Here is a 22234-nt window from a genome sequence, read left to right as displayed (position 1 = left end):
TTAAAAGCTTCCTTTTTTTTTAAGCCCAGTGCAGTTGTTTTTAAAGGCCCTCCTGAACTGCATTAGGTGCTTTTATCTAAATAAATCTGTAACAATTTTTTTACAGCCAAAACCAAGTTGATTGTGTGTTCTTCAAATTTAAATGTATAGAAAGATGGTCCCAAAGGGAAATTAGTGAATGAAATGACTTCTGGCTTCTTTGGGATCTTACGCTATAGCAGACTGTACTCTATTAATGTTCAAAGGATTCACCCCCTTTCCTTAGGGAGCGATTATCCTCCCCAACCAACTGATGTCAGGCTGGGGCATGCGATTTGCTGAGGCCAATGAGAAGGGGCTGAAAACGACTTGAGGTACTTGTGAGTGGAACTGTTAAAATCCCACTAGTGCTTCACCATGTCTCTTTGTTCCCTCTGCTTCTTAGGCAGGCAATGTCTGAGATCAGGCTCCTCTGCCAGCCTGGGCCCTGTAGTGAAGATGTGGGGCAGACCAGGGCTGACCTGCAGGGAATGTATTGTTTGAGCAAGAGAACGGTACCATAACCCTTTGTTGTTACAAGCCACTGAGAGCGTGGGGTGTTTTTTGCCTTGACCCCACTCAGTCTCAGCTGGCTGATGCACATGTGTACAGGGGTGTGCTCTATTTAAAGGCCCCAAACCTTATTTTAAGAGAATACTCTAATTTTCAGAAACCCAAGTGCTATGAGCAGCCAGCTCCTTTGTGAAGTTTTATATTAGTAAAGTATTTTGTCTTTAAAATAAGAAAACTTCTAACTCAAAGTTCTAGTTTCTGAATTTATTGGGGGAAAGAACGAACCAATTTTCACTCCAGTCAGATTTACCAAAGACTATATACTTTTACTGAGGAGGGGACTGACAGATTTTAAGGTTGTTTTGAAATAGGGAAAAATAGTTAAAGCCCTCTGTACCTCTGTACTTCCTACTGCTATAAGCTAAGCAGACCCTGCCCTGTGTGATGGACTTTACAATGTATAAGAGACCAAATATTAGAGGTTCGTAATAACAGAAGCTCTGATCACAAAAAAAATTTAAGTAGAATGGACCAAAAAAACTTAAGTCCAAAATTTTATTCTCCTTTTCTGGGGCCAAGCAGTTATTTCTGGTGTATTGTCACAATTTTTTTTTAATAATATGCTAAGACATTACTTTTGTTAATAACATAGGACTTGTTAAAAACCAGAACAATCATAGACCTGAAATTTCTCAATCATTTTTCTAGATTTAAGTTTTACAAAATCTAAAATATTATTGGTACCAACAATATCACGGTAAAACGTATTTTTAAATACAGGATGGGCAAAAGTTGTTTACAGTTGTGAGTAAGTGAAAGAGTTTATTCTAGTATTATTATTAAATATTGTATTATTTTCCATTAGAACAACTGTAAGCCTACTTTTTGCCTCACCCTGTATTTATCTTGAGACAGGAATAGTATTTTTAATGACTACATTCCCGTCATAAAAGTTGCAACCGAGGTAAGATGTCTAAGCTAAAGGCATTTGATATGACTGAAAAAGTGCAAGTTATACATTCTCTAATGTAATTAAAAATGAGTGGTTGAAAAAGTGATTAGCTGAACAAAAATGAGGGGAAAAGGAAATAGGCCATATTTCTATTTCTTCTCCACGCTAGCGTATGTGTACAAGATCAAGATCTGGTCACATCCTTGCATAAACAGTAGAGGTTTATCCAGACAGTAGGAGCTCTACACGAAGTTTTGGAGGATGCTTTTGGAAAGCCATTTTGAATGGTATTTTCATGCTACCCATGTTCTGTCTTCTGACATATAGTCAGTGGTATTACTAATTGTACACAAATACTGTTGGCAAAACTTACTTGCCATAAAACAAATATCCTATTGTTACTTAGCCTGAGTTCTTTGATGAAATTTCAAAGGATCCAATTCAGTTTTGTGACAAGCAGAAAAGAGTAACTGCCCAGATCTGGGTTTCAGCAGCACAACTACATTTTTTATTTAGGATGCTGCTCTGGGGTCTGAGCTGTAGCATTATCTATTTTTTGATACTCATGTCATTAAGAAGATATATTCTGCTTATAATAATTTAAAGAAAAACATGTTAACTTAAACCCACTTATTGGGAAAAATCAATGCTCAATCTTGTTCTCTTGCCAAGATGAACCAAGACTAACCAATGCCTCCCTAAATGCTATAATAATAAAAAACCAACCAATTTCCTTTTATTCAATATACTAAATCAAATATAAAGCAAAATAAATTTTAGTGGATACTGTCTATTATAAATAAAAATAGCCAATGGTTTCTGGTTAAATTCAATATTGTATTGTTAGAATGCAAATTATAGGCTATTAAATAGGTATATGGATTTTAGTTGGACAACTATGGTTGGAGCACCTGGTGGCATTACAGTATATGTGCAATTACATTTTTTCAGACTTTCAATAAATTACCTCCATGACAAAACTTTTGTAAAATCCAAGGCCAAAGAATTGGTATAGTGTAAGATGGTGGTTGAATACACAGACTTAGAGCTTGTAGATTTTATTCCAGCTATTAATTATTGAGACAGGAATAGCATGTTACTGTTGCTAAGTTACTTAACATTTCTCAGCCTCATGTGTAAAATGAAGATAACAATATCCATTGCAAGGGTTATGGTCAAGATTAAACAAAATAATCATTACACAATGCTTGATATAGTGCCAACTTGTTGAAAATAGATGCTATCAGTAGATGCTATTACTTTTTAAAAACTAATTATTTTGGAATCGCATTTTTTGCAATTACTCATAATTAACTTATTTTATGGACAAAATGTCAATTCCATAGCCATTACCTTTATTGCTGAAATCATCAATTAATACAATTTCTGCTAAATATTTCCTTGGAGTCCTTTTAATGACACTGTGGACTGTTCTCATGAGGGTTGACCATCCTTCATTATGGAAGACAATGACAACACTGGAAACCAGCAGATTTTCATCGTAATGCCAATACTTGCACCTGCAAAAGAACCATTTCATAATATTTATATAGTGATAACCTATAATGCTTGGATCCAAACTTATGATTATGTTTTCTGATTGGAATAAGTATGATCGACTTAACTAAGGTTAAGTGAATGAAATACAACCTTTTACATTTTATAGAAACACAAGATAGAAGAGAGAAGCTGCTATGAGATGAAATTATTCATAGACAAAGCTACTTCCTAGACAAGAAATTTGTGAATTTATACTTCTTAGTTGGGATGCTTAAAGTAATACTTACAGATATCAGGGTTTTTTGTTGTTGTTTTAGACAACATGACTTAGAACTCAGTTTATTTTCCTTTTTAAAACTTGAGCTTCTGGTTTAAGGCATTTACTTCACTTGCTATGAATAAACCACTATATAACTGTGTTTGAAAGGCTATCCTATTCTAATATGACTAAACTATTAAGAAAAGAAATTTAAGGCTGAACCATGGCATGTAGCAAAAATTAACATGAATGAATAAGCAAAGATCTTGTTTTGTTTACAGTTATAGCTTGGCTAAAGAGGATCTTTGGCTATTTGACACAGAACTATTGGAAACTGTAACAGGATTCAAGTTGCCAGAAACCTTTTTCTAATTGGGAGGAAACTCAAAACAGGCCTGATAGGAAGGAGCCAGGGAACGCTCGGTGAGTTTCACAGAAGTGTGATATAGAATGCATTTATACATATATATCTGTGTGTGTCTCTGTGTGTATATCCTATGTATATGTATACCCACATGCTATATATATTTTGTTTGGTTATGGGGGAAAGAACAAGATAGTAAAAACAAGACAGACTAACAAGAAGGATTTGAGACCCATGTTCTTTCTGTAGGAGTTAACTTTCAGAATTAGCATTTGAAGCCTATGACCTTCTCCTTGATAAGTGGGAGCAAAAGCTTCCTTCTCCTTCCCTTCCCCAAAGCTCTCCACGAACCAGTAAATAAGCTTGATCCCAAGATTAAATTTAAAACCATAAAAGCAATAATTCACTTTATCAGCCTGATAACCCATTCCAGCATTTAGAATAGTAATTGTTATCTAACATAGGGCCTGGTCTAAAGTACAGGGAGATAACTTTTTCTCCAGGTGATTGTTACCTTACATGATTGTTCTAAACTGTGTTCACAGAGCCTGTTTTTACAGAAATGCAGACTGTCTGGTAATCCATCTGCATTTTTCCATTGAATGAGTGAGTAGTAAGTGCCTATTATGCCCATGCTCGGAGCTGGGCACTGGAGCCAGAGCTTCGAGGAAGACACTCTTGGTCTCGCTCCTATGAGTCCACCCCCCTACAGGGGACGCAAGACATGGAGCAAATATTCCCCTGACTGTGTTGGTGGGAAAACCCTACTTGGCCTCAAGACGAGTGGTCAGGAAGGCCTGGAGCTAGTGCTGGAGGGTGAAACCAAAAGGATGATAAAAAAAAAAGTACCGAGACCAAAAAAGTGGGAGGGAGTGGGGAGGAAAAGATGAAAGCACAACAATAACTTGTGTGCATATGATTCAGAAATTACGAGAACTTTAAAATACATAGATGGAAGATTTGTATCTTTAGATGGTATAATTAAACTATGAAAAATAAACATAAGGAGGAAAAAATTACCAGGAAGGCATTTGCTGTATAACAGCAAATAACAGCATATTCTTATTATGTGCCAGGCACTATTCTATTTGCTTTACTTTTATTAACTTATGTAACCTACCACCACCACTCTGAGTTTCGTGCTATTAATCTCCCATTTCACAGATGAGGGAACTGAGGCTTAGAGATAAATGACTTGCCTAAGATCACACAGCTAGTAAGTCCTGAAGCCAGGAAATAAACCAAGGCTATAGTGAGTTTATAAGAAATCTTGTTAAACATGAACAAGAGAAAAAGAAAAAATACTAGCTATACCTATAAAAATATAGACGTGGAGGAATGCAGATCTTGAAAGAAGGTAGTTTCTGGAGAGACACTAACCTGGGCAGAACAAGATTATGTCTGACTTTTAGATGGGTAGGGATAATAATCCCCACCCCACCAACAAACTATAACCCATATGGAGCCTCAGGCAACATTTTTCTGATTTTCTGTTGAGATGAGGCCATTGGGTAGAACACAGAGTAGAGCTTATCATAAACAAAACCTTGATGTTAAGATTTAGTATGGAAAGAAGCACCATCGTATTGAGGTAAAACCCCCTATTTTGCATCATTTGTCTCACTTTACTGGCATAGAATTGGTCTTCCTTCAAGACCAACTGAGAATAGAATGTCACACGTAAATGAATGGGTTTTGGTACAGACTTTTGACTAATTTCTTTCTATATTCTTTAACATCTGTAGTTTGATATAAAGCCTTGTTGTATTTGGTCTTTTTTAAAATTTCTTTATTGATTACGATGTTACATATGTGTCCTTATTCCCCCATTACCCCCCCCCCCATCTCCCCCTTCATGCCCTCACCCCCCTGTTGTCTGTGTCCATTGGTTAGGCTTTTATGCATGCATACAAGTCCTTTGGTTGATCTCTCCCCCTTACCCCAACCCTCCCCTACCTTCCCTCTGAGGTTTAATGGTCTGATTGATGTTTCTCTGTCTCTGGATCTATTTTTGTTCATCAGTTTATGTTGTTCATTATATTCCATAAATGAGTGAGATCATGTGATATTTATCTTTCTCTGCCTGGCTTATTTCACTTAGCATAATGCTCTCCATCCATGCTGTTGCAAATGGTAAGAACTCCTTCTTTTTTACCACAGCGTAGTATTCCATTGTGTAGACATCTGCTGACGGGCATTTAGGCTGTTTCCAAATCTTAGCTATTGCAAATTGTGCTGCTATGAACATAGGGGTGGATATGTCTTTTCTAATTGGTGTTTCTAGTTTCTTGGGATATATTCCTAGAAGTGGGATTACTGGGTCAAATGGGAGCTCCATTTTTAGTTTTTTGAGGAAACTCCATACTGTTCTCCACAGTGGCTGCACCAGTCTGCATTCCCACCAGCAGTGCACAAGGGTTCCTTTTTCTCTGCATCCTCACCAGCACTTGTCATTTGTTGGATTTGTTGATGATAGCCATTCTGACAGGTGTAAGATGGTACCTCATTGTCGTTTTGGTTTGCATATCTCGGATGATTAGTGACTTTGAGCATGTTTTCATATGCCTCTTGTCCTTCCTTCTGTCTTCTTTCGAGAAGTATCTATTTAGGTCCGTTGCCCATTTTCTGACTGGGTTGTTTATCTTCCTTTTGTTAAGTTGTATGAGTTCCCTGTAGATGTTGGAGATTAAGCCCTTATCGTTGATAACACTGGCAAATATGTTCTCCTATGCAGTGGGCTTTCTTGTTGTTTTGTTGATGGTTTCTTTTGCTGTGAAAAAGCTTTTTATTTTGATGTAGTCCCATTTGTTTATTTTCTCTTTAGTTTCCATTGCCCTAGGAGCAGTATCAGTGAAGAAACTGCTTCGGCATATGTCTGAGATTTTGCTGCCTATGGATTCCTCTAGTATTTTTATATTTTCCCATCTTATGTTTAAGTGCTTTATCCATTTTGAGTTTATTTTTGTGTATGGTGTAAGTTGGTGGTCTAGTTTCATTTTTTTGCATGTATCTGTCCAATTTTCCCAACACCATTTATTGAAGAGACTGTCTTGACTCCATTGTATGTTCATGCCTCCTTTGTCGAATATTAATTGAACATAGTGGCTTGGGTCGATTTCTGGGTTCTCTATTCTATTCCATTGATCTATATGTCTGTTCTTGTGCCATGTATTTGGTGTTTATAAACAAATAACATTAATTCAGCAGACTATGAAAAACAACATTTTTAGGCTGCAAGTTCCTGCAACCCATATGTACTATCATTAATCTACAGTAATGTGTGTATGTGTGTACACGCTTGTGTATTTGTGTGTTGAAGTTACTCATCTTGCCCCTTTTAAAGGTTGTATCTTACTCCCTTGCTCCTGAGAGTCTCAATAAATAGAGTCATTTGGGATTTTCTCCCTTTAATTTTGCATTCTATAATAGGGAATATTCTTTAGGGATAGGAAACAATTTCTCAAAAGTTGGGAAACACTGATTTTCTTAAAAAACTACACAATTTTATTTTTAAATAAACTGAGAATCTTTCCTGTGTCCATATAAAGCCACTTTTACCCATTCCCATTATAAAAGGGAGTGGGAAAATACTTATAATTTACATGAAGCAGTGCTGCCCCCAATGAACAAATTAGTAATACAGAATATAAAATTTAATTTGGCATTCAGAAACCAATATATATTTTCAATGTTAAACCCATCATTCAAGCTCAACAGACTGAGGGGAGTGGATTTTACCCAAGGAGCAGTTCCTATGTACTTTGACTGGAATGATACAAAGTAAACTCCTTGAAAACTTGCTATGGTAGATTTTATTCCTTATAGTCCATTACACATAGCAAAATAAAGTATCTGAGCATCAAAGAAATTTATAAATTAAACTTCCTGATCATCTGGTTATGTTCCATTTTGTCAATGTATTTCCCAGAAAAGACTATTATAATAATTCATAATATTGCCAAATAGGTAAGTATTACAACCCTTAGTCTGGATATAATCCTTTGAATATATAATTTAAAATTATATTGGCACTGTATTTTTTTTTTGAACCACATCATATTGCTAGCTCACAAGTCCCTGGAACTTTTCTTCCCAAATTACTGTGAAGCCCAATGTTTCTCATTTTTTATTTCTCAGTTGAACTCGGCATACAATACCATGTTTACATTTATTGTTGGTTTAGATGCATGTCTAGCAGGTTTTGCTCTTTTGATAATTCTATCAATTGCTATATATAACCATCACTCCCCATTTTTCTGTGTGTTGAAAACTGGATTAGTAAGATTGCTATCTCTGTATCTACTGTTTATGTGAATGAATATGAGATCAAATATAGTGCTTTAAAGCTATGTGTAATCCTTGAGAGGCTGCTATTACTCCACTCACCAACTTCATCTAACTGCACTATCACTGACTGCATTTCTTTACCTGTCCACAGGGATCTGAAGACTTTACTCAGATATCCTGCTGCATCGAAGTGCATTAGGTATCACACAGTCTCCTGGTCCACTAGTGTAAAGCTCATGTCTTTTCTTAGATAGTTACTTAGTTTGGTTTGACTCCTTTTCATAGACCTATGCTGGCACACAGTGACTACTACTTCTTCTGTATGTGTAAGTGATCCTTCCTAGAATCTAAACAGTGCATCAACATCAAGTTTCCAGAACCAAACGTTCTCTTTCCCCTTTGGAAAATATAAGGCAGTATTTTCCCACCTCCAGTTTCCTAAAACAATACCTCCACAATACCTCTGGATTACTGACGGCACTTCCTCTCACAGTCATCTGGTAAGTTCCTCAATATCTAGTCCTATGAGAGGCTTTAAAGGTCTCAACAAGTTTAATGCACTACTCAAGTACTTTCTTATTCTATGCTCATTATATTTAAATTTAATTCCCTCTTAGCATGATGGCTATAAAACTTTCAATATGGAGATCACTCCTACAGAGAGCTAAGAAACAAATGTATTTCACATATCTGTTTTCTCTCATGTGAAAATCATATAATATGCTCCAATAATCTGCCTACCCTGCCTTTTCTTTACTTTATTCCAAATGTATTTTTTAAATAATATTTTTTGTGGTTATCTTTAGAAGACACCACTTGGAATGCATGTCGGGAATGTCTTCCACTTCTCCAAAAGCTGCCCGGCACTCTCAGACCTGCCCAGGCTCCTTTCTCTAACAGTCTCCTTAAACCAGTTACTGAGTAGAAGAGACCTCATGTTGTCATCCCCAGTCCAGCAGGATGGACTAGCAGTGAGCCCTGGTCCAAGCTGGGCCAATCAGAGGCCCTCTCCGGGGACTTTGGGCTTCTGAGGCCCTAGCTGGTTTCTACTGCTCTTGAATGATATCATGAGGCAAGGGCTGGGCAGCTATTTTTATGGAGAAGCAGAGAAAGGCAGAAGTAGAGATGAGAGTTCATAAACCCTCAGAGAGAAAGAGCGTATGATTTTGGTTCTCAGTTTTTCATTTTCTGATTCAAGCAGGTATACTTCCTGACCTTGGGTTCTATGAGATACACCTATATCCTTTCAAGTGATTGCTCATATCCCCCTCCTCCCCATCTCCCTTTTTAGCGAGCTGAGTAGATTTGATTCCAGCAAATAATCCATGTCTAATATGTTACTTTTGATTTTTTTCATTGTTTTTTTAGAGAGAGCGGAAGGGAAGGTGGGAGAGGGAGGGGGAGAGAAAGAAACATCCATGTGAGAGAGATACATCCATTGGTTGCTTCTCGCCCATGCCCCCACTAGTGCCGGGGATAAAGCCTGTAACCGAGGTACATGCCCTTGACCAGAATCTAACCCAAGACCCTCCTTCAATCTGTGGGCTGACACTCTAACCACTGAGCCACTGGCAAGGAAGCTTTTCACCATTTTAAATCAATAAGTTTATTTAACAATTTAAGTATTAATGAAAAGGAGAATAAACCTTTCACTTCTCTATTGTGGTTGAAAGTAAAAAAATTGATGAACCCAGAACTAATGGTTGGGTCTTGCAAAAGTTTTTCAGGTATAACACCTTTCAGGATATAACTAGGTAACTGAGAAAGTACAACTGTTTGCCTTAATTGTTTTGGAGTAGACTGGTGGTGCTGTACTTGGAAGGTAAGAACCAGAATGGTATGAAGGCAGGGACAATGGTGACTTTAGTTCATCATGCCTATGAACTCTACCAGGTCCACCCCCCAATCAGCAAAATCTAAAAAAACAACAGCAGCAGCAACCAAACAAATAAAAAACATGACATTTGTGCAAGGTTTTAAGACAAGTACCCCCAGTTCCAACCAGGTAGTTGCACCTAAACTTCTGGGATGGATTTCATTTCCTGAGGCAGAGAGTTGAGACCGAAAGATTTATTTCATGTTGGAGGAAAGGGGGGCATTCTTAGCAGAGCAGAATGACCAGGGCTAGAAACTCTCTGGCTCATCGTGGCTGATTGCAAAGGCAAGAAACTACAAACAGAACTACAAAAACCACTACTTTATGTGGCGTACGTAACAAAGAATAACACCACTATCTGCCTAGACCAGTGGTCGGCAAACTCATTAGTCAACAGAGCGGCAAACCGCAGTTTGCCAACCACTGGCCTAGACCACATGTGGCCTCCTGTAACTTAGGGCTTCCTGAAAAGCTTGCACCTGCATTTATTTCCATTTTCTCTACCTTCTCTGAGCTAGCCAGTTTCCTGGCACCCCCTCAGTTAGAGGGAGACAGCTGTCCAGTCATTAGTCATGACAGCTCAGCTGCCAATGATCCTCAAACACAGACACAGAGTGGTTGGCATTCTCAGCTGCAAAACAGCCAGAGGCTTCCTAAAGGCTCACACCATCCCTGGGCCACTCAGCTGGCGGTATCTGCAACCATATTAAAATAATGTGCACACACTCTGGGGCAAAAACTGAGTGTGGCTTTAGAGAACACCTCCATCTCGGCCATCCTGCTGATGCTCCTATTCATTCAGGGTTCTGCCAAACTACTAGGTATGCGGCGTGAAGGTGGGTCTCCTTTGTGAGATACTAGAGAGATACAGGAGAGAACTGCACAGTTGAGAGGTGGCAAGAGAGATCACGCAGGGATGACCGTATGTCCCTTTGGTGAGGACATTAGTGGCACCAGGGACCTCGGGCCAAGGAGTTAATGAGCACTGGAGTGAGTGCTCTGTGTGAGCACAATGGAAAGCCCACTGCAGTGAGCCCTGGAGAGGGGACACGAAAGCCTGCCTGTGAGGAATCAACCCGTGGAGACAACGTTCCCCAGCATGCGGTCCACAATCCCAGCTGACTCCCAGGACTAGTTGGGAAAGTTAGCCAAAGAAATGGTGTTTTTGCTATTATTTATTGTGATATTTGCTATTATTTATTGTGATATTTTATCCCAGAGTTCTAGTAGCTCTTAGAACATCCAAGGCACCCTATGAGGTAGGTGGAACAGGGATTGGTATTATTTATTTTATACATAAGGAGTCTGAGGCTACATTAGGTTACATGATTGACTCAAAGCCACAGTGACAGAGGCGAGATTTAAAATTAAACCTTTGACCCCAAGGTTCTTTCCCTTAAACCACTGTTTTACTATGAATTACTCACAAATAGGGGCTTAAAGAAAACAGGAACATGAATTCCTTGTTTTCACTCTGTACCCAGGGAATACATGGCCACTAACCGAAATGACTGCACACAGCTCTGTGGACTTCTGCCTGATTTTAAGTGTTGAGCATACGAAATACCTTGGGGCGAACTAACAATGTTGACCTATGTCATTGGGTTGCTGTCTTCAAGTATTCTTTTTTTGAAAAGGCAAACATACTCAGACAGATGTGTCCACTTAATGATCTAAAATGTCAAACCACAATTTAGAAAAAGATTCCAGCAGGGAATCCTAGGACTGGACATATGTTCTGGTACATTTCTTCAAAACTCCCTGGGAAAGGAAAAGGAATATTTCATAGTGTGAGCCATATGTTTATAGCTACATTGGACTCTCATTTCAAATGAGCTTGCATACCAAAGTCTAATTTTACAGAAGTACCAGCTTATCAAACACCAATAAATTTCAGCTGAAATAACAACCACTAGCAGGATTAAGGATCAAGCTTGGGGGCCGTGGCCTGGATATAACAGAATGAACCAAGACAGGATTGCTTCTGCTGCTTAGTTATTAATTTGTGCCGCACCTTATTCCACAAAGGACTACAGGCAGCTTACAGAGACACACAGAATGCAATAATATTACAAAAAGTAAAAGTAGCAGGGGGAAAATTTGCATAAAGAGAGACTGAGAAACAAAAGGAGGAACCAAGAATGAGACATTAAAAATGCATACCAACCAAAGGACTTGTATACATGCATATGAGCATAACCAATGGACACAGATGGGGGGGGCAGTTGGGGAGAGGTCAATGGGGGGAAAATGAAACTTATGTAATACTTTAAACAATAAAAAATTTAAAACTAAAAAAAATGCATATCAGAAAGGGGGGCAGGGTCAAGGACTCTTGTGTGCATAATTCTGGGGCACCATTCACAAAGAATGCACGATGAATGGCACCACCCTGAGTTGGGCAATACGGTGGCCTCGAGGCTGCCCGCTGCCTCTATATTTATTGTGGGTAGGCCACAGTTTGGCTTGAATTTTCCAGCAGGGAAATCTGGTCAGGACTGTTTAAAAAACCAGTTGTTCAGAGGGAGTACAATATTCTCGGTGTGAAGACCAGATGGGACTTTTTTCTAGGGGGCTTCCTTATGGCAAAGGCAGTAATGAGTTTCACTGAGCTGTGTTTCATGGAGGCTGTCAATGGAGACCAATGGCATTATACCAAAATATAAAAGTCAGTAAAAACAGTTGTGCAGAGACCAAGTTGGGAATTTAAGTTCAACACAGAGTTGAAAATCACACTTTGCAAACATTCCTTAAAATGTTTATTGAGTCATATCCTATTCTATGCTTTATCACTCAGTGAAAGATTATAAGTCTTCTCAATGTACACTAATTACTATCAGGAAATCATATTGACCATATGGAGGACTTGTATTTCCAAAAGCAAATTCTGACTTTTGAAGAAAAGGTATGAACTTACAGTGGTAGCTGGTAACTTTAGGTTGAGGTTAGTAAATCATTTCCCAGCAGAGAAATATTAGATATCGAAGGAGCTACCAATATAAGCTGTATAAAATATTTACTTATGGAAGTCTTAAACACTGATTGATACTAATGCTTCCACAGCAAAATGAAGAGATGCACTAGATCATTTTTTGAAGGCTCTCTCCACTGTAAAACTCTGAATATAGATGTGGAAAAAGAGGACAAATCTATAATGGTTAGCATTTATTAATTCACAGAACAGGCAATTTCTGGGGCTAATAAGAATGCATTAACTATGTTTAGTAATTTATCTTCTTAAAGGTATTAGGAAGCCAGTTGTTCATTTAGCATGTAACATAATTGATAGACATGAGATGTTTAATAAATATTGTGGAGGAGAAAATTTGGTGATAGCATTTCAAGAAATCATTAAAGTAGTCTGCCTCTTTTCCTGCATTGACTAAATTATCTTTACTTCTCTCTCTCTTACATCTTTGCTTCATTACTAATTTTCCAGAAAATCAAATCCTCTTGATTCACAAAAGTGAGTTGGAGTTAGTTATCAAAAGGCTTATAGCTCCCAAATGGGATGGAATTATAAGATAAAAACTGAAAGAGTATGTTAATTCTGAACCTGAAAAGGCAGATGCCAGGAAATCTCAAACCACGATTTTGGAAAACATTTTAGTTCACTAAAATCTGGTAAGGAAACACAAGGACTAAACACATGTGAACACTGTAAATGAGGTTTCCTACAGCCAATGGTCATCTCGAGACAGTATATATTATCAATTCGTTACCTTTTCTCCACAGAGTCCCTGGGTTTCTAATATGTCTACAGGCCATATGCAAGGGAGACTATCATTGTGAAAAAGAGAAAGAGAAAAGGAAAAGGGCAAAACGAATCTGTGTGAGGTGAAAGCTGAGAGACCAGTGTGGACCAGGGATATGGCGGACAATGGATGAGAGACTCCAGAGTCAAAAAAATACTACCAAGTAAAAGGAAACAGTTTTTAATCCTTTGAGTTAGCAATCCCATTAGGAGTCTGTCCTACTGAAATAATCAACAGTGGGCACAAATACGGAGCCACAGGCTTGCTCATCCCAGCACTGAATATAATAGGGAGGAGCTGGAAACAACCCAAATGTCCCAAAATAAAGGACTGGGGAAATCAATGGTGGTCATCCAGGCAGTGGAATATCTATGTTAAAAGAAAAAAAAAAAAAAAGAAGGAAAAAATCCTACTAGGGAACTTGGGTAATTTTTATATCTTTAAAAATGGTCTGTTAAACATAAACACTTTCCTTTTGCAAAGCACTTTAAAATAAAAACACTACTCAAGTCTGCTACCACAGAGCAGAACATTACTTGGCAGCTTCATAAGCAGCCCAAACCCCTGATTCCTCTTTTCTTATTGAAACAATCACAGCCGGGCCTTTCCTGGAACCAGAGCGCCACCTTACTAACAGAATGAGCCCAAACTCTGGCATTCATCTGTCCATGACTTTGCTGGAAGGCATCTATTCTGAGGAGCTAGGGCACATTTTCAAAAAACATTACTATTTCTACCCATTCTCATTTTGATTCAGTAGTAGGATATTGGACGGCTTTGCAAATTATACTGAAGGTGCCTCTGCATCTCACTCCTGCCAGTCTTTCCCCTCCTGATACCAGCTTGTTATTATCTAATTATATAACCTTCCAGATAGCTGCCGCTGCGTCATACCAATGGAGCAGGAGCCTACAAAGAACAGCGCTGCCAAGAGCGCCACTGCTTCCCAGAGCTGGAGCAGCGAGCAGCAAAGATAAACGTGCTCAAGTGGGAAAGGACAACACAAACGGAGATGTAAGAGCTCCGCTGGAAGAAATCTTTTACGGGGGCCTGTTGCCAACTTTCAGAAGTTTATAAATCCAACTAGAAAAGCCAGCTCTTCTGAGTTCCAGGATAATGTTTCCAACATTATTACTAAGTGTGTTTAATGATCACCATTTGAGAAATAAAGTACTGCATGGGGTGGAAAAATTATACCTCTTGAAAATCTACCAAAAGCTGTAAAAATCCTAGGTTTTCTGATGAAGTTTTTTAATATTTTAGACATTCTGTAGCAATCAAGCTATGTTCAATTACGTTTCTCAAGAAAAAAAGTTTCAATTCCTTGAAATAACTATAATGGACATCACTTCGCTGTAATCTCAGAACCATATAGATATAATGCGTGTAGCTGACTTCCGGTCCCTCTGCTCTCTGAGCGCTCCTGACCCGCCATGGGGCCACCTGCTGAGAGCTGGCTGGTGGTGGGTTCTGACTCCCTCTGCCACGACCTCCGTGGAGATCTTTTACACTAAAGGCTTTCATGAAAGCAAAGAAGCTGATTCCACCGCTTCCTCATTATCTGATGCATTAGAATGCAGAACACTTAAAATTTCATTCACAAAACACTGTCACCAAACATAAAATAAAATAGCACTTTTTTTTTTTTTTAAATCAAGTTGCTAAACTCAAGACCTCAGGAGCAATTTAACGGAATCCCCTGGCTACCTCTTGTCTAGTTTCCTGAAGCTGAGGTCAGTCTGTTAAATCTTGACTGGAGAGCACAAATAACTATAAGGGTTACTGTGATAGTTTAAAGGAAAAAAAGAGTTTGTCTATAATTACCTCCAAATTATTCCCACTTTAGTTTTAAAGATCTTTCCATGAAATAACCACATCCTTACATATTGCCAGTAACAGTAGCTCTGGGCTGCTGCAGAATTGTTAAAAGCGTGGCTATACTTCAAAGTACATTTTATTAGCATTTTATATTTCCAGGCTCTAGAAATATGCACACATTTGTATTATCTTGCTCTTTTCTTCATAGGACTTTTGTAAACAACTTCCCCATAATCAGCTGGGGGATAAATATCTGTACTTTTACTGATCCCAAGAGTATGAGAAAACCCTCAGCATCATGCCTGCAACTCTTGATCCTCAAACACCATGCATTTCTTTTCCTGTGTTATTCCAATTATACTTCCTGGCCAGGGTCTATTAGACTTCGCTGTATGTTTCTTTGAGACCAAGATTGCAGTAAGAAACAGGTGCGGAAGAATTTAAATCACTTCTCTCTCTTTTTAAAAAAAATATATTTCTTTATTGATTTCAGAGAGGAAGGGAGAGGGAGAGAGAAATAGAACAGGGGTGGGCAAACTTTTTGACTCGAGGGCCACAATGGGTTCTTACACTGGACCGGAGGGCCGGAACAAAAGCATGGATGGAGTGTTTGTGTAAACTAATATAAATTCAAAGTAAAGGAGCGGAGGGGAGAGCAAGAGAACCGGATAGAACAGCCGGATCCGGCCCGCGGGCCGTAGTTTGCCCAAGGCTGAAATAGAAACATCAATGAGAGAGAATCATTGATCAGTTGCCTCCTGCACGCCCCATACTGGGGATCGAGCCCACAACCTGGGCATGTACCCTTGATCAGAATTAAACCCGGGACCCTTCAGTCCACAGGCCGATGCTCTATCCACTGAGTCAAACCGGCTAGGGCTAAATCACTTCTCTTGAGGAGGAGGGGCGATACAATCTGAATGAGTGTTTAGCAAGTAACTATTAACATAGTTCATATATTCTGTTTAAGAAAAAAGTCTAGGCTAGTCACCACAGAATGAAACAGATCTAATATAGCATCTTACCCTTTAGGTAAGGTGATGCGCTTGAAGTCTGCGAGTACGATGCTATCACATTTACAAGGGATCTGTACCTTTGCATTCAGATTAGGTCTGCTGATCAACAGAGACTATGTCAGCACTACATCTAATAAATATTCCCACAGAGCAGACACCTCCTAGGTTGCACTGGTCACTGACTGCACGGCTTCTGTGGAGCACATCTTGGCTAGATTCCAGCATCCTTCCCAAGCCCATTTTAGCAGCAAGACCTCATAGAGGAGGTGAAGGGTGCTGGGGGCGGTGGGAGGGGGCGCGGGAACGAGAAAGGAATGATGAATTATAGGGATACACTGAATAATAACTAGGCCAGTTTATTTCTGCTCTTTGAATGGAAGAACTTACTATTCTATGCTTCTGGGTCTTGACATTTCTACAAGCCATTATCAGATTTTTCTTTTTGGCATAAATTAATAGATAAAACATATTTGGCCTATTGGAATTACCATTTTAAGTGTTACTGCAATTTGCCTTTACTATAATGGTTATTGGACGACATTAAGTATATATTAACTATATATTGAATATTTCTGTGGTTCATCTGTATTCTGTATTCAAATATAAAAACATGCAGTGAATTATTATTTATGGATTCTGTATTTGTCTACTCCCTAAAACTTATCTGTAACCCCAAAATCAATACTTGGGGCACTGCTGCAGTCATCCGAGAACATGCACAGGACGGTGGAAAATGTGAACTACAATTTGAGATGCCTGCGTGCAGGTACAAGACCATGCCTCTGCCTTCTTGATTCTGAACTGATACTGTAAATGGTGTCCTTTTCACAGTCTATTATTCAGTGCCACGGTTTTCTCATTTTTGTGCTTTTCGTTGGTTTCGCCAAAACACAGTGCTTAAGTGCTGTCTTGTGTTCTAACCCTGAGAAGGCTGTGCTGTGCCTTATGGAGAAAAATGTGTGTTGGGCAGGCTTCCCGCAGGTCTGAGTTCTGGTACTGCTGGCCAAGAGGTCAACGTTATGGTTTAACAGTATATGTTAAATAAGGCGTTTAAATGGAAGCACACAAAACACAACATTATGTATTGATCAGTTGACCAAAATGGGACCAGAGGTTTGCAGGAACCTAACCCTGAATTCCCTCCTAGGAGCAATGCTTCTGTTTTCCTAATCCAGTGCTCATGATGACTTTATAGAAGCAACTACTTCAATATCAAGAACTGACTGCATTTCAGAATGCATGTGCATTTTGACATCACATTCACCAATAAGAAAGGACAGTTATAAAAATCAGCTATGAAGTGTGTTGCCCTTTTGGACTGCCCACTATAAAGGGAAGTGTGCTAGGTGGATGCATTTCTATTCTATGGGCAACTGCTCTGGGTTGCCAACGTAACCTGCAGGATGTAAGAGACAGAGACCATCACATTCTCTCAACTGAAACAATCACTATGCCAGAAAACAGAACTTTAATCAGTAAGGTTACAAAACGTCAGGGTAAGTCGGGGACATTCTGTAACATATTCAGGGATGCCTTGTATGAAATGTGTCCTGAAAACTACAGGAAAGAGAGAGAGGGAGAGGGAGAGGGAGAGGGAGAGGGAGAGGGAGAGGGAGAGGGAGAGGGAGAGGGAGAGGGAGAGGGAGAGGGAGAGGGAGAGGGAGAGGGAGAGAGAGAGAGAGAGAGAGAGAGAGAGCATTTGATAGCTGAGCAGCGATAGTAACCAAGCGCCAGCCCCAGAGAAATGAGCCTGTTTCAATGACAAACCTCCCCTTTAAAAGGCAATGTGGTCTCTCGCTTAGATGTCAGTCTAAGGCTTCACAGATTCTTATAAGAAATAAAGGGTAAAATTGGAAAAGAGATTTATGTTTGCAGAAATGACAAAGGTGTTTATTATTATGAAGTGTTTATTTACATATTAAACCCTACAGCCCTGATGCATCCTAATTTTTCCTTTATTCCTCTTATTGATGCAATTCATAGACTCAGTCACCCAGTACCTTCAAGCAGGTAGTTCTTCATCGTATGGTGACATCAAGGACACCTTTGTGTTTTCTCCCTGTCTTTAGGACTTCCCTTCCTCTTATGTAGTAGGGTGACAGGATGAGACAATAGTGAGGGTAGTACACTCTAAAGATGAGGCTGGATATGACACACCTAGCATGGTGAGAGCTACAGAGGAGGGAGAGTTTCTGGAGGCTTCTCTGTGCCACGCCAGGGACGAGGATGGCTTCCAACCACCCTAACCTCCAGCCAGTGGGGCTCACGTTCCCCACTGTGTTTGGTGGATATTTGCCTTTTACACATACTCTTTATCACATTTAATATCCACAATAACTGCCTGAGGCAAACATTATTACCCACATTTGCCAGAAGCTCTCTACATACTAATGACCATTCTTTTCAACTGTGTGGGATCCCAAGGTATACCTCCAGTGCACTCATGAACTCGGTGCCCACAGACGCCAGGCAGTGCCCCCCTTTTCTGCGAGCTCAGGCTGCCTGAGGTGCTATCCTGCTGCAAAGGGGCATGTGATGCTGCCCCCACTGCTGTGCTCACTCGAAGGCAAGGCCACTGCCAAAGATGCTTGCCAGTCTGTGCCATGGCCATGGTTTCCTGTTGCTGTAGAACCCACTGGCTGGTGATCTGCACACACTCTCAAGTGTGGAGAACTGTCCTCCCCGAGCTCTGCAGACATTTTAGTGAACAGCTCTTCATAGCATCTCCTTAGCATCCAAGGGAGATTTTCCAAAGCTGGCCTGGGACATATCTAAGTGACAGGCGTGGTACAATGCCCACTCCCTCCACATCTGCCCTGGGACCACACCTTGGGGCCTTCTGCTCTCTTCTCAGGATGGCACCTTTCAACTTAGATTTACACAGTGGCCCTTGCTACAAATGGTTGGAATTTTAAGTGGTCACATTTAAAGAGAGAGTCACTTTGGGACTTACTGACATACTCTGTGCTTCTAAATAAAATTTCTACTACTATAAAAATGTTTCATAAATGTATGTGGCAAATATTACATTTAAAATGACTGCTCTGGCCCTAGCTGGTTTTGCTCAGTGAATAGAGCGTAGGCCTGTGGACTGAAGGGTCCTGGGTTCAATTCCAGTCAAGGGCATGTACCTTGGTTGCAGGCTCCTCCCCGGCATGGGCAGGAGGCAACCAATCGATGTGTTTCTCTCACATCAATGTTTCTCTCTTTCCCTCTCTCTTCTACTCTCTCTAAAAATCAATGGAAAAATATCCTCGGATGAGAATTAAAAAACAAACAAACAACAACAACAAAATGACTGCTCTGGTACACAGATATTCCTGATCTTTTATCTGGTTTGGTGAAAGGGACTAGAAGATGTGGATTCACTCCTGGCCATCATATAATCCTGGAGTCACTACTCTTTGGACTTGAGGTTCCCTATTTGCAGAATGAAGGAACAGTACCAAGTGACCACTCTGGCCCCCTTTAGTTCCAAACTTCTATGAGTTTATGAAACATTTAATACATTATGAGCAAGGTTTGAAGTGCCATTCCCATTGAAAACTGCCATGCAACTCCAAGAGTGTAATCTTATGCTCTCGGCTCCCATCCATTCTGATCAGCCCTTTATCTGGGCCATTGGAGGGGTGAGATGAGAGCAAAGAACTGGACTCAGAGGGCAGCAGTGGAAGAGGCAGGAACTGGGAATGGGAGTGTGGGAGGAATTCAAGGCAATTCGGGAGTGCGTGGGAGAGGGAGAGGGAGTAGAGAAGAAAGCGGAGCGTGAGAGGGTGCCTACACCATCCCACTACTCAAACAGTGCCTGCACCACCTCACTACTCTAAATAGCTGGCACTACTTGCTGCTGCCCAGGTGCCAGAGTGCTAACCATGGCACAGCCTTGAAGAGCTTTTAGAACACAGAACACATTTTTATGTTCTAAAAACCATGAGCATATGTATATAAATATTCATCAAACAGCAGCTGCCCCTGAAAAGGGAGAAGGGGGACTGACTTCTTGGGTGACGTGGCCAAACGGGCTTCCCAGCAGCTGGCACACATAAAGGTTAACAGGAGGAGACGCGCTCAGTGCAGGATTATATCCTGAGATGCTAGCAGGGTTGAGCTTGGCAATGTGAAACGGCTGATTGTCTTCTCGCTAGTCCATCCTGGTCCCCTTCCTGCTTCTGAGAAATCAAAGAAGGCTGAGCCTGTATCCTGGCAGCCAGTCTGCTGCTCTGTCTGCCAGGTCCGGCACAGGGTGCAGGGGCTGGAGACCAAGAGCAAGTTTTGCCAAACTGCAGTCGGCTAAAGAGCCGGAATCCCAGCAGGGCTTGCCTCTGCACGGACACTGCACGGCTAAGGCAGCAGACGTCCTATCTATTGTTACTTTCCAAGAAGAGGTGTCAGACCTGGCCCAGGCCCAGGAACAGCCAGGCCTCTCAGCCCTTCCAGGAAGCAGGAAGAGGCAAAACGCAAGCAGAAAGCAGTCCGCGGAGCTGGAGGGATAACAGCTGCACACCAGCTGCTGGTGGCCTGGGCCGTCCTGTTCAGCTTTTGTATCTAGAGAAACAGCGTGGGAGACCCGGGTGTCGGGCGGGAGGTGGAGACATACAAAAAGTGAGTTTTAAAATGGAGGAGACCTTGGAAGATAGCTGGTCTAGTGTTTTCCAAACTGGGTTGTGAAGCCAGGAGGGGCAAAGAACCTAAGTACAGAGTTTGCCCAGGAAGTCGTTTGAACAAAGGATTCTGGGTTTAACACAAGTTAAAAACACTGGCAACTCCTTCTTTTCCTCCCCACAATGCTACAAATCCCACCTCTGGTACTCATATTGTGTTCGAAATAACACTCCCTCCCCACAGCATCACCTTGATTGATCTCTCAGAGCAGTGATTCCTAACCAGGGGTGACTGCCCCACGGGGTGACTGACAGGTGGCAAAGTCTGGAGACGTTTTGGTTGTCACAGCCAGGGACGGGGACGGTGTGTGTATGTGTCAGTGGTATCTAGTGGGTAGATCCCAGAGATGCTGCTAACCAGCCTAAAATGTGCAGGGCAGTCTTCATGACAAAGAATGTCAACAATGCTGAGACTAAGACTTCCTGCCTCAGAGGCGGGAAACCGTTCTGCAATAAGGAGACATGAAGCTTTCCCTGTTCCCTCTAACCTTTTCTATTTTAAAAAGTTAAGGTACTGTAGTGTACGTAATGCACCCCCTGGCCATGAGTAGAGCATCACTAAGAAGGTGATGTGGGGTAGGAGCCCCATTTGAAACTCAGTGCCACCATCTTCTAGTTCTATGAACTTCGGGTTATCTGCTTCTCTGAGTCTCAGTTCCACCCTCTAAAACCCTGTGGAAAAAATATGCTGTTTCAGTGTGGTTATAAGGATTGGAGATAGTGTATTCAAGAACCTGGCACACTGCCAGACACATAGTAGGTGCCCAGTAAATGGACAATGATGCTGTTGACCTCCACTGTCATTTACTGAGGACCCCTCTGTCTTAAGGGACCTGAGCACCATCACAGTGACAGAGCGAATTATGTGGAAGTAGAAGACATAGTTTATCCCTCATTTAAAGCGAGTGAGAAATATTTCTCCCAAACCACATAAACAAATGTAAAAAAAATTCTTGGGGCTGGAACCTGCCTTTCTGGGTCGTTCTGTGTCTATGGGATATGTCCTAGCACACCTGCCTTAATCCCAGCCCTCCTCCCCAGCCCCAATGCCTGGCATCTGACAGGGAAGGCAGCCCCACAATGACAGAATATAGGTCAAGAACCAGCCAGACACTAATCTAGGTTGTTTCATTACCTGCTTAGAAAATAGACTCTTCTTTGATTTAAATAAGAATATCTGATGCTACGTTCTGAATATGTTGTCGTACACACACA

General features: G+C 40.6%; 1 protein-coding gene across 3 annotated transcripts in view; it reads right to left on the bottom strand.

Annotated features, from left to right (window-relative positions):
• The window catches only part of GALNT7 (polypeptide N-acetylgalactosaminyltransferase 7), a 142407-nt gene that overhangs the window by 25739 nt on the left and 94434 nt on the right, over positions 1 to 22234 (bottom strand). For all 3 annotated transcript variants that reach the window (XM_080673284.1, XM_080673282.1, XM_080673283.1), the window contains exon 3: positions 2837 to 3003. In XM_080673284.1, coding sequence (XP_080529410.1) covers positions 2837 to 3003 — 167 coding nt within the window. The remainder of the gene's footprint in view (positions 1 to 2836; positions 3004 to 22234) is intronic.

This window comes from Plecotus auritus (assembly GCF_963455305.1).
Source record: "Plecotus auritus genome assembly, chromosome: 6".
NCBI classification, from domain to species: domain Eukaryota; kingdom Metazoa; phylum Chordata; class Mammalia; order Chiroptera; family Vespertilionidae; genus Plecotus; species Plecotus auritus.
Note: the sequence above shows the minus strand (reverse complement) of the source record. Positions and strands in the feature narration are given on the sequence as shown.